At 46.9% G+C, this 15,339-nt stretch overlaps 1 protein-coding gene and 1 long non-coding RNA gene across 2 annotated transcripts in view; one reads left to right on the top strand and one right to left on the bottom strand.

Moving 5' to 3' along the window:
• The window catches only part of P2RX7 (purinergic receptor P2X 7), a 195,318-nt gene that overhangs the window by 126,754 nt on the left and 53,225 nt on the right, over nucleotides 1-15,339 (bottom strand). Inside the window, exon 8 of the mRNA XM_063964421.1 lies at nucleotides 10,235-10,374. Within this exon, the coding sequence (XP_063820491.1) occupies nucleotides 10,235-10,374 (140 nt within the window). The remainder of the gene's footprint in view (nucleotides 1-10,234; nucleotides 10,375-15,339) is intronic.
• The window catches only part of LOC135066290 (uncharacterized), a 78,554-nt gene continuing 72,592 nt past the window's right edge, over nucleotides 9,378-15,339 (top strand). Inside the window, exon 1 of the long non-coding RNA XR_010252547.1 lies at nucleotides 9,378-9,471. This is a non-coding gene — a long non-coding RNA (uncharacterized LOC135066290). The remainder of the gene's footprint in view (nucleotides 9,472-15,339) is intronic.

Raw genomic sequence — 15,339 nt, 5'->3', positions numbered from 1 at the left:
TGCCGCACACACTACCTCTCTCTCTAGGTGAGAAATTGGTAAGGCCGATTTGAAAAATCGGTGTGGAGGCACGTCTTGGAACTCCAGTTTGTACCCTTGGGTCACAATTTCCAGCACCCAAGGATCCAGGCCCGAGCGAACCCAGACCTGACCGAAGAGCTGAAGACGTGCCCCCACTGGTGCGGACTCCCGCAGAGGAGCCCCAGCATCATGCGGTGGATTTGGCAGAAGCCGGGGAGGACTTCTGCTCCTGGGAGCTTGCCACAGCAGGTGATCTTTTTCCTCTTCCCTTACCTCTGGCCGAGAGGAAGGAAGATCCACGTTCTTTCCTGAATTTATGAGACCGAAAGGACTGCATCTGGTATTGAGGCGTTTTCTTTTGCTGTGGAGGGACAAAAGGCAAAAAGGAAGACTTACTCATGGTAGCCGTAGAAACCAGGTCCGCGAGGCCTTCACCAAACAACACTTCACCTTTGAAGGGCAGGGCCTCCATAACCTTTTTAGAGTCAGCATCACCATTCCACTGATGAGTCCACAACGCCCTCCTAGCCGAGACTGCCATGGCATTGGCCCTTGATCCCAAGAGGCCAATATCTCTCGCCGCTTCCCTTAGATATATTGCTGCGTCCCTGATATGACCCAATGTCAAAAGCACATTATCCCTATCCAGGGTGTCTATGTCAGATGATAAGTTATCTGCCCACCTTTCAATAGCACTACTCACCCATGCTGACGCCACGGCCGGCCTAAGCAGCGTACCCATAGTAACATAAATAGATTTTAAGGTAGTTTCCTGCTTACTTACTTTCCAGGATCCTTTAGGGCCGCCGTGTCAGGGGACGGTAGCGCCACCTTCTTGGACAAACACGCCAGAGCTTTGTCCACCGTGGGTGAGGATTCCCACCGTAACCTATCCTGCAAGGGAAAAGGATACGCCATAGCAATCCTCCTGGGAATCTGCAGTCTCTTGTCAGGGGATTCCCAAGCTTTTTCAAAAAGAGCGTTCAGTTCATGAGAGGGAGGAAACATTACCTCAGGTTTCTTTCCTTTAAACATACATACCCTTGTGTCAGGGACAGTGGGGTCTTCTGTGATATGTTACTCTCTTTAATTGCCACAATCATGTACTGAATACTCTTGGCCACCTTAGGATGTAACTTGGCATCATCATAATCGACACTGGAGTCAGAATCCGTGTCGGGATCAGTGTCTGCTATCTGGGTAAATTAACATTTCTGTGACCCTGAGGGGGCCTGAGATTGTGACAAAACATCTCCCATGGATTGTCTCCATGCCTGGTTCTGAGACTCAGATTTGTCTAACCTCTTATGCAATAAAGCCACATATCTACCCAATCAGCAGTCGGCGGTGCCGACGGAGTCACTCCCACATTCTGTTCAACCTCCACACCAGCCTCCTCCTGGGAAGAGCCTTCAACCTCAGACATGCCGACACACGCGTACCGACATCCCCAAACACACTGGGCTATAGGGGACAGACCCACCGTAAGGTCCTTCAGAGAGACAGAAAGGGAGTTTGCCAGCTCACACCCAGCGCCTCACCGGTCTGAAGGAATTAAACAACGCCCCAGACCTGTAAGCGCTTTTATATCAATAATCAACACCAAAATGTTGTGCCCCCCCCCCCTTCTTTTTGTGCACCCTGTTACTTGTGTACAGCAGTGAAGGGCCAGGAGCAGCGTCTCTGCAGCAAGCTGTGGAGAAAATGGCGCTGGTTAGAGCTGAAGGAGGAAGCCCCTCCCCCTACACGGCGCGCTTCGTTCCCGCTTTTATTTATACTGGCGGGGGTCTGTATACATTGCCTATGCAATGTATACCGTCATGCCAATCCCAAAGAGAGGATTTATTGCTGCCCAGGGAGCCCCCCCTGCGCCCTGCACCCATATAGAGCCGCTTGTGTGTGGGAGCAATGGCGCGCAGCGCGACCGCTGCGCGGTACCTCAGGAAGATCTGAAGTCTTCTGCTGCCTTTAAAGTCTTCTTGCTACTACTACTCACCCGGCTTCTCTCTTCAGGCTCTATGAGGGGGATGGCGGCGCGGCTCCGGGAACGAGCAGCTAGGTGCACCAAGTGATCAGACCCTCTGGAGCTAAAGGTGTCCAGTAGCCTAAGAAGCAGAGCCTTTGAACTCACAGAAGTAGGTCTGCTTCTCTCCCCTCAGTCCCACGAAGCAGGGAGCCTGTTGCCAGCAGTGCTACCTGAAAATAATAAACCTAACAAAAGTCTTCTTTAGAGAAACTCAGTAGAGCTCCCCTAGTGTGCACCCAGTCTCCTCTGGGCACAGAATCTAACTGGGGTCTGGAGGAGGGGCATAGAGGGAGGAGCCAGTTCACGCCCATTAAAGTCTTAAAGTGCCCATGTCTCCTGCGGATCCCGTCTATACCCCATGGTCCTTTTGGAGTCCCCAGCATCCTCTAGGACGAAGGAGAAATCACGAATAACCCTGCTCAGATCATATGGTATGTCTTTTTAATGAGTCACGATCTATTCTGGAGAGGTAATATAAGGCGTAGGTGTACGAACCACCAAAGATACCGCCTTTTTTGGCGGTCATAAAATCCCTAGAGATGTGCACCGGAAATTTTTCGGGTTTTGTGTTTTGGTTTTGGATTCGGACGCGTTTTGGCAAAACCTCCGTGAAAATTTGTTGTCGGATTCGGGTGTGTTTTGGATTCGGGTGGGTTTTTTTTTTACAAAAAAACCCTCAAAAACAGCTTAAATCATAGAATTTGGGGCTAATTTTGATCCCATAGTATTATTAACCTCAATAACCACAATTTCCACTAATTTCCAGTCTATTCTGAACACCTCACACCTCACAATATTATTTTTAGTCCTAAAATTTGCACTGGATGACTAAGCCAAGCGACCCAAGTGGCCGGCACAAACACCTGGCCCATCTAGGAGTGACACTTCAGTGTCAGACAGGATGGCACTTAAAAAAATTAGCCCCAAACATCACATGATGCAAAGATAAATAAAAAAAATTAAAAAAAAGAGGTGCAAGATGGAATTGTCCTTGGGCCCTCCCACCCACCCTTATGTTGTATAAACAGGACATGCACACTTTAACAAACCCATAATTTCAGCGACAGGGTCTGCCACACGACTTTGGCTGAAATGACTGGTTGGTTTGGGCCCCCACCAAAAAGAGAAGCAATCAATCTCTCCTTGCACACACTGGCTCTACAGAGGCAAGATGTCCACCTCCTCCTCATCCTCCGATTCATCACCCTTTTCACTGTGTACATCCCCCTCCTCACAGAATATTAATTCGTCCCCACTGGAATCCACCATCTCAGGTCCCTGTGTACTTTCTGAAGGCAATTGCTGGTGAATGTCTCCACGGAGGAATTGATTATAATTCATTTTGATGAACATCGTCTCCACATTTTGTGGAAGTAACCTCGTACGCCGATCGCTGAGAAGGTTACCGCCTGCACTAAACACTCTTTCGGAGTACACACTGGAGGGGGGGCAACTTAGGTAAAATAAAGCCAGTTTGTGCAAGGGCCTCCAAATTGCCTCTTTTTCCTGCCAGTATACGTACGGACTGTCTGACGTGCCTACTTGGATGCTGTCACTCATATAATCCTCCACCATTCTTTCAATGGTGACAGAATCATATGCAGTGACAGCAGACGACATGTCAGTAATCGTTGGCAGGTCCTTCAGTCCGGACCAGATGTCAGCACTTGCTCCTGACTGCCCTGCATCACCGCCAGCGGGTAGTTTTGGAAATCTGATCCTTTTCCTGGCAGCTCTAGTGGCGGGAGAAAATGAAGGAGGAGCTGTTGGCGGGTCACGTTCCGCTTGACTTGACAAGTGTCTCACCAGCAGGTCTTTAAACATCTGCAGACTTGTGTCTGCCGGGAAAGAGAGATACAACGTAGGCTTTAAACCTAGGATCGAGCACGGTGGCCAAAATGTAGTGCTCTGATTTCAACAGATTGACCACCCGTGAATCCTGGTTAAGCGAATGAAGGGCTCAATCCACAAGTCCCACATGCCTAGCGGAATCGCTCCATTTTAGCTCTTCCTTCAATCTCTCCAGCTGCTTCTGCAAAAGCCTGATATGGGGAATGACCTGACTCAGGCTGGCAGTGTCTGAACTGACTTCACGTGTGGCAAGTTCAAAGGGTTGCAGAACCTTGCACAACGTTGAAATCATTCTCCACTGCGCTTGAGTCAGGTGCATTCCCCCTCCTTTGCCTATATCGTAGGCAGATGTATAGGCTTGAATGGCCTTTTGCTGCTCCTCCATCCTCTGAAGCATATAGAGGGTTGAATTCCACCTCGTTACCACCTCTTGCTTCAGCTGATGGCGGGACAGGTTCAGGGGTGTTTGCTGCTGCTCCAGTCTTCGGCACGCGGTGGCTGAATGCCGAAAGTGGCCCGCAATTCTTCTGGCCACCGATAGGATCTCTTGCACGCCCCTGTCGTTTTTTAAATAATTCTGCACCACCAATTTCAGTGTATGTGCAAAACATGGAACGTGCTGGAATTTGCCCAATTGTAATGCACGCACAATATTAGTGGCAGTGTCCGATGTCACAAATCCCCAGGAGAGTTCAATTGGGGTAAGCCAATCTGCGATGATGTTCCTCAGTTTCCGTAAGAGGTTGTCAGCTGTGTGCCTCTTATGGAAAGTGGTGATACAAAGCGTAGCCTGCCTAGGAACGAGTTGGCATTTGTGAGATGCTGCTACTGGTGCCGCCGCTGCTGTTCTTGCTGCGGGAGGCAATACATCTACCCAGTGGGCTGTCACAGTCATATAGTCCTGAGTCTGCCCTGCTCCACTTGTCCACATGTCCGTGGTGGGTGGTATTCATGTGACCGCCGGTCAGCTGACCGACAGTCACATGACCTCCTCCACCAGCCCGACGGGCCACTGTCCCGATGGTCGGCATGCCGACAAACGGGAACTATTTCCACTCGTGGGTGTCCACGACACCCATAGAGTGGGAATAGAACCCGTGGCGACCGCAGGTCGCCACCGAGCCCACAAGAGGGTTGCTGCACTCGCCCCTCCCCGCCGGGATCCCGGCACCGGTATGCTGCTGGGATCCCGGCGTCGGTAAGCTGACCGGCGGTCAGGAGACCGCCGGTCAGCCGTACTACACCCATCCGTGGTTAAGTGGACACTGGGTACAACTGCATTTTTTAGGACACTGGTGAGTCTTTTTCTGACATCTGTGTACATTCTCGGTATCGCATGCCTAGAGAAGTAGAACCTAGATGGTATTTGGTACCGGGGACACAATACCTCAAGAAATTCTCTAATTGCCTGTGAACTAACGGCAGATACCGGACGCACGTCTAACACCAACACAGCTGCCAAGGCCTGAGTTATCCACTTTGCAACAGGATGACTGCTGTGATATTTCATCTTCCTCGCAAAGGACTGTTGGACAGTCAATTGCTTACTGGAAGTAGTACAAGTGGTCTTCCGACTTCCCCTCTGGGATGACGATCGACTCCCAGCAGCAACAGCAGCGCAGCAGCAGTAGGAGTTACACTCAAGGATCCATCGGAGGAATCTCAGTCAGGAGAGGACTCGTCAGACTTGGCAGTGACATGGCCTGCAGGACTATTGGCGTTCCTGTCTAAGGGGGAAATTGACATTGAGGGAGTTGGTGGTGTGGTTTGCAGGAGCTTGGGTACAAGAGGAAGAAGGGATTTAGTGGTCAGTGGACTGCTTCCGCTGTCACCCAAAGTTTTTGAACCTGTCAATGACTTCTGATGAATGCGCTCCAGGTAACGTTTAAGGGAGGATGTTCCTAGGTGGTTAACGTCCTTACCCCTACTTATTACAGCGTGACAAAGGCAACACACGGCTTGACACTTGTTGTCCGCATTTCTGTTAAAATAATTCCACACCGATGGTCATATTCATCCCACTGATAACAGGTGTCTCCCCGGGTGCCTGACTTAAACAAACCACCTCACCATCAGATTCCTCCTTGTCAATTTCCTCCTCAGCGCCAGCAACACCTATATCCTCATCCTGATGTACTTCAACAGTGACATCTTCAATTTCAATATCAGGAACTGGACTGTGGGTGCTCCTTCCAGCACTTGCAGGGGGCGTGCAAATGGTGGAAGGCGCCACCTCTCCCCGTCCAGTGTTGGGAAGGTCAGGCATCGCAACCGACACAATTGGACTCTCCTTGGGGATTTGTGATTTAGAAGAACGCACAGTTCTTTGCTGTGCTTTTGCCAGCTTAAGTCTTTTTATTTTTCTAGCGGGAGGATGAGTGCTTCCATCCTCATGTGAAACTGAACCGCTAGCCATGAACATAGGCCAGGGCCTCAGCCGTTCCTTGCCACTCCGTGTCGTAAATGGCATATTGGCAAGTTTACGCTTCTCCTCAGACGCTTTTAATTTTGATTTTTGGGTAATTTTACTGAACTTTTGTTTTTTGGATTTTACATGCTCTCTACTATGACATTGGGCATCGGCCTTGGCAGACGACGTTGATGGCATTTCATCGTCTCGGCCATGACTAGTGGCAGCAGCTTCAGCACGAGCTGGAAGTGGATCTTGATCTATCCCTATTTTACCCTCCACATTTTTGTTCTCCATCTTTTAATGTGTGGAATTATATGCCAGTAATATATCAATAGCAATGGCCTACTGTACCGTACTGCTATATATATATATATATATATATATATACACTGGTGGTCAGCAAAATTCTGCACTGTCCTCCTACTATATACTGCGCACAACTACAATGCAGCACAGATATGGATAGTATACTTGACGACACAGAGGTAGAGCAATGGACTACTGTACCGTACTGCTATATATATATATATATATATATATATATATATATATATATATATATAATACAGAGTTCCTCCACATACAGTGGAAGAATGATAGCACTCTCCAAACTTGTGTAATTAGTATAAACACAAATTTAATCAAGGAATTGGTTCCATCAAACTTCAAGTTTCAAAAATTGGAAAGGGCTCACCAACGTTTCGGTCCCATGATATCAAGGTAGTTTGCCAGTCAACATAGAGTCCAGTGCGACAGCGGCATTATCAGCAACACACAATTGGAACCAGAAAATCTGTAAAGGGCCTCCCGGGTCCCCTATAAATACCTGAGTATACTGCAATTAGTGAATGCAGATCGGCCGCGACCCGATGCGTCACTTCCGGTCTAGACCGGAAATATCAACGCGGCCGGACCCGTCCCAGTGTAAACACCCAAATGCGCATCGTGGGCACATGGGGGAGGATTATTGAGAATCACAATGCTCCTAACCGTGTCCAGAAGTGTACACCGATGGCAGTATCATAGCCGCAAAGACGGCGGCGTGTGGGTTGCTAAGGCAACGTCCTGTTGCCGCTACCTCACTTCCGGTCAGGACCGGAAGTCATGCGGTAACCACGGCAACCTTGGTGTCGTCGTTAGAGGCTAAACTAGAAAGGGGGACGGCATAGGAAAGGGCATACAGTATACTAGCCATAGTGTTGCTAGTGTACTGGTTTAAAGGTATATCGGGAACCTGGGAGTCGCACATAGCAATTCCGGAAAAAATAATGAAGAAACATATTATATAAATGTGTATACATATAGAGATATAGAGATGTAGACCAAAACACAGAAATGTAAACCAACATATATAAACAGTGATAAACGCCTATTGTGATTCTCAATAATCCTCCCCCATGTGCCCACGATGCGCATTTGGGTGTTTACACTGGGACGGGTCCGGCCGCGTTGATACTTCCGGTCTAGACCGGAAGTGACGCATCGGGTCGCGGCCGATCTGCATTCACTAATTGCAGTATACTCAGGTATTTATAGGGGACCTGGGAGGCCCTTTACAGATTTTCTGGTTCCAATTGTGTGTTGCTGATAATGCTGCTGTCGCACTGGACTTACAAAAAATTATAAATGCCTATGTGCACTATATTCTGACCCTGGCTATATACTAATAAGAATTTAGGATTATTCATCTGGCCATACCTATCTGGTCATCAAAAATAACAATGATTCTGCAAACAATAAGGACCTCATCTGAGGGCCGATGTCCTTTCCCTGATGTATTCATTACTAAATGTATCTCTGTGCATGATTATCCACGCACTCACTGCTCATATCTAGCACATTCTAACAAATGTTATAAACGACCTTCTAGTTTTTTAACTAGACCAGGAGGGTGTTATAAATGCACAGGCTGCGTTACCTGCAGCTACATGATTGCTGGCAGTAAGTTCTCGCATCCCCATACGGGTAAAACACTCTATATCAAATACCCGGTGACATGTACTTCAAAATACGTTATTTATTTACTCTCCTGCCCGTGTGGGCTCCACTATGTTGGGAAAACCAAAAGACAATTTAAAGAGAGAATGGCCCAACATAGGGGAGCCATAAGAGCAGCCATCAATGAGGGCAAAAGTGATCAGGCAGTGGCTCGACATTTTTTGAGGGCGAAGCATTCCATGGCAACTTTAAGATATCGAATAATAGACCAGATCCCCCCAAGTTTAAGAGGGGGAGATCGAGACAAGCAGTTGCTACAGCTGGAATGCAAATGGATATATCGCCTCAATACGGTTAGTCCACATGGACTGAATGAAGCCCTTAATTTCAGCTGTTTTTTATAAAGTTTTTTGTAACGTCTCTTTTAGAAGGTCGTTTATAACATTTGTTAGAATGTGCTAGATATGAGCAGTGAGTGCGTGGATAATCATGCACAGAGATACATTTAGTAATGAATACATCAGGGAAAGGACATCGGCCCTCAGATGAGGTCCTTATTGTTTGCAGAATCATTGTTATTTTTGATGACCAGATAGGTATGGCCAGATGAATAATCCTAAATTCTTATTAGTATATAGCCAGGGTCAGAATATAGTGCACATAGGCATTTATAATTTTTTGTAAAAAATTTTTTTTAGTTGATCTATAGATATGTATAATATTGTCTTTTTTAAGAGATAATATAGATCAGTAAGTTAGTATTGTTTTCCACATCCTTCAACATGGATATGAGTTTCCTCATTATAAAACAGAGGATATGGTTGAACACCGATATTTAGTGCAATAATATCTTTGTCTTGTATGCTTTTATTGAACATTTTATTCACAAGCACTAGATGGCGATATACAGCCTCTGAAATGTGTGTTTACACTAAGATCAAATATCACCTTGTTTTTTAACAGATTTACACAGCATGTACAGTATTAACACAAGTATATGATTCACAATGATTGATTTTAGACTGTATTATCATTATAATTGTTTTGTTTGTTATGTTATCTATTTACAGGTCCCATGGTGCTGCTGCGGCTTCAGCAGCATCACCATGGCAACCTGGGCAGCCCCTGGTGTAGTGACCCGGTGGACGTCACATCCGGGACCGAAGTGAGACGCAGACGCCAGGAGCGCACACTGGGAGGCAGCAGAACAATCTGGAGACCTGTAAGTGTGTTTATTTAAGCACTGTTTGTTTCACAGATATTGATGTCTGTGTGTCCTGATGACGGGGGGCAGTACCCCGAAACGTTGAATAAATCACCGCATTTTGATTCACTAATTCTGCAGTCCGGGAGTGCCTCTATGCATGGCTTGTTATATATATATATATATATATATATATATACTGGTGGTCAGCAAAATTCTGCACTGTCCTCCTACTATATACTGCGCACAACTACAATGCAGCACAGATATGGAGCGTTTTCAGGCAGAGAACGTAGATATTTGCAGAGCACTGAGCACAGATATTTGCAGCATACTGAACACAGAAACTGAGAGAACGTAGCCACGTCCTCTCGCTATCATCTCCAATGCATGAGTGAAAATGGCGGCGACGCGCGGCTCTTTATATGCAATCCGAATCTCGCGAGAATACGACAGCGAGATGATGACGTTCGGGCTCGTTCGTGTTAACCGAGCAAGGCGGGAAGATCCGAGGCTGGCTCGGACCCGTGTAAACCACGTGAAGTTCGGGGGGGTTCGGATCTCGAGGAACCGAACCCGCTCATCTCTAAAATCCACAAATCCATGGATGTTGGGGTTCTTCTAAGCTTATAAGAACAATTCTAAACTTCTGCTAAAATATATTTAAAAATCACCCCTGCCTCTGCCCTTATTTCCCCTGGAAATCCCCAGTTTCCAGACCAGAGATCCCTTACCTGCACATGAAAGTTCTAAAATCTGGCACATACTTTACACACGTTACCTGAAATTCAGGCCAGGATACAGGCGTTCATCAACAACCTTATCATCCAAACGTCGGAAACTATATTTTGGACGGCAGCCATGATGTACCCAGTGATCAAGATCACAATTCCAGTTGATTTCAATGCCCATAACACCTCCCTAGACAAAAAAGAAACCATATAGTGAAAGCAGTATGAGTGATAGATATGTAGGCCATGCACGGAAGTTTTCTGCATCTCATGAAACACAATATCACAATGTATGTGCAAAATTCTGTCTCTCTTGTCTACATCAAGAATCTTCCTTTTGTGCACTCACATCTAGTTACAGCTTCATTTGGGAAACATGGTAGCGTGGTGGTTAGCACTTCTACCTCATATTACTTTCAGGCAGGTGTTTTACTCCAACCCAGGGTTCTATTAGTGTGTAGTATGCATGATCTTCCTATGTTTTGTAGCGCGACCATGATCACGATCACACTCCTCTTCCCCCTGTATATTTCATATGTGCCAGCACACCAGAACACCAACATTAGGCATGAGAGTAGATCTCTCTTCATAAACCAAGTTTTAAGAACAAAAGTGATATTTCTTTTTAAGTAGATTGATTCAAAATGTATTTACCTTTTTCATTCTCTTAGCAGCAATCGCAAGGAATAAAGGCCCTCATTCCGAGTTGTTCGCTCGCCAGCAGATTTTAGCAGCATTGCACACGCTAAGCCGCCGCCCTCTGGGAGTGTATTTTAGCTTAGCAGAATTGCGAACAAAAGATTAGCAGAATTGCGAATAGAAATTTCTTAGCAGTTTCTGAGTAGCTTGAGACTTACTCCTACATTGCGATCAGCTCAGCCCGTTTCGTTCCTGGTTTGACGTCACAAACACGCCCTGCGTTCGGCCAGCCACTCCCCCGTTTGTCCAGCCACTCCTGCGTTTTATCCTGGCACGCCTGCTTTTTCCGCACACTCCCAGAAAACGGTCAGTTTCCGCCCAGAAACACCCACTTCCTGTCAATCACACTCCGATCACTTCAACAATGAAAATTCTTTGTTCGGACGTGAGTAAATCTACTAAGTTTTGTGCTAAAATACTTAGCGCATGCGCACTGCGAACCATGCGCATTTTTGCCTTAATTGCTCCGTTGCAAAAATCGGCAACGAGCGAACATCTCGGAATGACCCCCAAAATACCTCCACCACCAAACAGTATTTAAGGCACTTTGATGATAGCATCATTAAGTCCTGCATTGGCTGCAGCACCTAATAACCAGATAAGGTTGCTGTTATAGCCAGAGGCAGAACTCTGGGAGGCAACGGAGTCATCTGCCGCCGGGCTCCTGCTCTAAAGGGGGGCACCTCTCCTCCCATTCTGTGACACCATTGAATGAAGTTAATTGATAGCTGTTGCTGTCTTTTCAGTGGCTAACTTCCTCACTGGTCCCTGCACCTTACAAATCAAACCCTCTTTATTATACTGAATATACACATTTTACAAGTATCACACCCAGGATTAGAAACCACAACCTATTACACTGGAAGCAGACACCTTACTGATGAAGCTGTTTGCTCCTGTATAGGAAATATGAGAATTATAACGATATGAAGATACTTCTCTGATAATTACACGTAACTTCATATAGTTAGAATTCTCATGCTTCCTCTACAGGAGCAAATAACTCCCATCAGTAAAGTGTCTGCTGTTAGTGTAACAGGTCATGGATTCTAATCCTGGGTGCGACTGCTAAGAAATGTGTGATTTCAAATAAAAGACAATCAAATGTATAAATAAGTATATAATTATTTTTTCAGAACACTCCATACACACACACACACACACACACACACACACACACACACACACACACACACACACACATTTATCTTAATATAGGAAATAATAAGATTTTACTTACCGATAAATCTATTTCTCATAGTCCGTAGTGGATGCTGGGGACTCCGTCAGGACCATGGGGAATAGCGGCTCCGCAGGAGACAGGGCACAAAAGCAAGCTTTTAGGATCACATGGTGTGTACTGGCTCCTCCCCCTATGACCCTCCTTCAAGCCTCAGTTAGGTACTGTGCCCGGACGAGCGTACACAATAAGGAAGGATCTTGAATCCCGGGTAAGACTCATACCAGCCACACCAATCACACCGTACAACTTGTGATTTGAACCCAGTTAACAGTATGATAACAATGAAGTAGCCTCTAAAAAAGATGGCTCACAACAATAATAACCCGATTTTTTTTGTAACAATAACTATGTACAAGTAATGCAGACAATCCGCACTTGGGATGGGCGCCCAGCATCCACTACGGACTATGAGAAATAGATTTATCGGTAAGTAAAATCTTATTTTCTCTAACGTCCTAGTGGATGCTGGGGACTCCGTCAGGACCATGGGGATTATACCAAAGCTCCCAAACGGGCGGGAGAGTGCGGATGACTCTGCAGCACCGAATGAGAGAACTCCAGGTCCTCCTCAGCCAGGGTATCAAATTTGTAGAATTTAGCAAACGTGTTTGCCCCTGACCAAGTAGCTGCTCGGCAAAGTTGTAAAGCCGAGACCCCTCGGGCAGCCGCCCAAGATGAGCCCACCTTCCTTGTGGAATGGGCATTTACAGATTTTGGCTGTGGCAGGCCTGCCACAGAATGTGCAAGCTGAATTGTACTACAAATCCAACGAGCAATAGTCTGCTTAGAAGCAGGAGCACCCAGCTTTTTGGGTGCCTACAATATAAACAGCAAGTCAGACTTTCTGACTCCAGCCGTCCTGGAATTATAATAAGATTTTACTTACCGATAAATCTATTTCTCATAGTCCGTAGTGGATGCTGGGGACTCCGTCAGGACCATGGGGAATAGCGGCTCCGCAGGAGACAGGGCACAAAAGCAAGCTTTTAGGATCACATGGTGTGTACTGGCTCCTCCCCCTATGACCCTCCTCCAAGCCTCAGTTAGGTACTGTGCCCGGACGAGCGTACACAATAAGGAAGGATCTTGAATCCCGGGTAAGACTCATACCAGCCACACCAATCACACCGTACAACTTGTGATTTGAACCCAGTTAACAGTATGATAACAATGAAGTAGCCTCTAAAAAAGATGGCTCACAACAATAATAACCCGATTTTTTTTTGTAACAATAACTATGTACAAGTAATGCAGACAATCCGCACTTGGGATGGGCGCCCAGCATCCACTACGGACTATGAGAAATAGATTTATCGGTAAGTAAAATCTTATTTTCTCTAACGTCCTAGTGGATGCTGGGGACTCCGTCAGGACCATGGGGATTATACCAAAGCTCCCAAACGGGCGGGAGAGTGCGGATGACTCTGCAGCACCGAATGAGAGAACTCCAGGTCCTCCTCAGCCAGGGTATCAAATTTGTAGAATTTAGCAAACGTGTTTGCCCCTGACCAAGTAGCTGCTCGGCAAAGTTGTAAAGCCGAGACCCCTCGGGCAGCCGCCCAAGATGACCAAGTCCCTCTTGGCCAATCCGGAGCCACGAGTATAGTTCTTACTCCTCTATGTCTTATAATTCTCAATACCTTGGTTATGAGAAGCAGAGGAGGGAACACATACACCGACTGTTACACCCACGGTGTTACCAGGACGTCCACAGCTATCGCCTGAAGGTCTCGTGACCTGGCGCAATACCTGTCCCATTTTTTGTTCGGGCGGGACGCCATCATGTCCACCTTTGGTCTTTCCCAACGGTTCACAATCATGCGGAAAACTTCCCGATGAAGTTCCCACTCTCCCGGGTGGAGGTCGTGCCTGCTGAGGAAGTCTGCTTCCCAGTCGTCCACTCCCGGAATGAACACTGCTGACAGTGCTATCACATGATTTTCCGCCTAGCGAAAAATCCTTGCAGTTTTGCCACTGCCCTCCTGCTTCTTGTGCCGCCCTTTCTGTTTACGTGGGCGACTGCCGTGATGTTATCCCACTGGATCAATACCGGCTGACCTTGAAGCAGAGGTCTTGCTAAGCTTAGAGCATTATAAATTTGCTCTTAGCTCCAGTATATTTATGTGGAGAGAATTCTCCAGACTTGATCACACTCCTTGTGTGACTGCTCCCCAGCCTCTCAGGCTGGCCTCCGTGGTCACGAGCATCCAATCCTGAATGCCGAATCTGCGGCCCTCTAGAAGATGAGCACTCTGTAATCACCACAGGAGAGACACCCTTGTCCTTGGATATAGGGTTATCCGCTGATGCATCTGAAGATGCGATCCGGACCATTTGTCCAGCAGATCCCACTGAAGAGTTCTTGCGTGAAATCTGCCGAATGGAAGCGCTTCGTAATAAGCCACCATTTTTACCAGGACTCTTGTGCAATGATGCACTGACACTTTTCCTGGTTTTAGGAGGATCCCGATTAGCTCGGATAACTCCCTGGCTTTCTCCTCTGGGAGAAACACCTTTTCCTGGACTGTGTCCAGAATCATCCCTAGGACCAGCAGACGTGTCGTCGGAACAACTGCGGTTTTGGAATATTTAGAATCCACCCGTGCTGTCGTAGAACTACTTGAGATAGTGCTACTCCGACCTCCAACTGTTCTCTGGACCTTGTTCTTATCAGGAGGTCGTCCATTTTCTTTGAAGACGAATCCTCCTTTCGGTCATTACCTTGGTAAGGACCCGGGGTGCCTTGGACAATCCAACGGCATCGTCTTGAAACTGATAGTGACAGTTCTGTACCACGAACCTGAGGTACCCTTGGTGAGAAAAGGCAAATTTTTGGGACATGGAGGTAAGCATCCCTGATGTCCCGGGACACCATATAGTCCCCTTGTTCTTTGCTATCACTGCTCTGAGTGACTCCATCTGGATTTGAACCCTTGTAAGTGTTCAAATTTTTCAGATTTAGAATAGGTCTCACCTAGCCTTCAGTACCACCATATAGTGTGGAGTAATACCCCTTTCCTTGTTGTCGGAGGGGTAATTTTATTATCACCTGCTGGGAATACAGCTTGTGAATTGTTTTCAATACTGCCTCCCTGTCGGAGGGAGACATTGGTACAGCAGACTACAGGAACCTGCGAGGGGGGAAACCTCTCGACATTCCAATCTGTACCCCTTGGATACTACTTGTAGGATCCAGGGGTCCTGTACGGTCCC

This window comes from Pseudophryne corroboree, chromosome 1, assembly GCF_028390025.1.
Source record: "Pseudophryne corroboree isolate aPseCor3 chromosome 1, aPseCor3.hap2, whole genome shotgun sequence".
Lineage (NCBI taxonomy): Eukaryota > Metazoa > Chordata > Amphibia > Anura > Myobatrachidae > Pseudophryne > Pseudophryne corroboree.
Note: the sequence above shows the minus strand (reverse complement) of the source record. Positions and strands in the feature narration are given on the sequence as shown.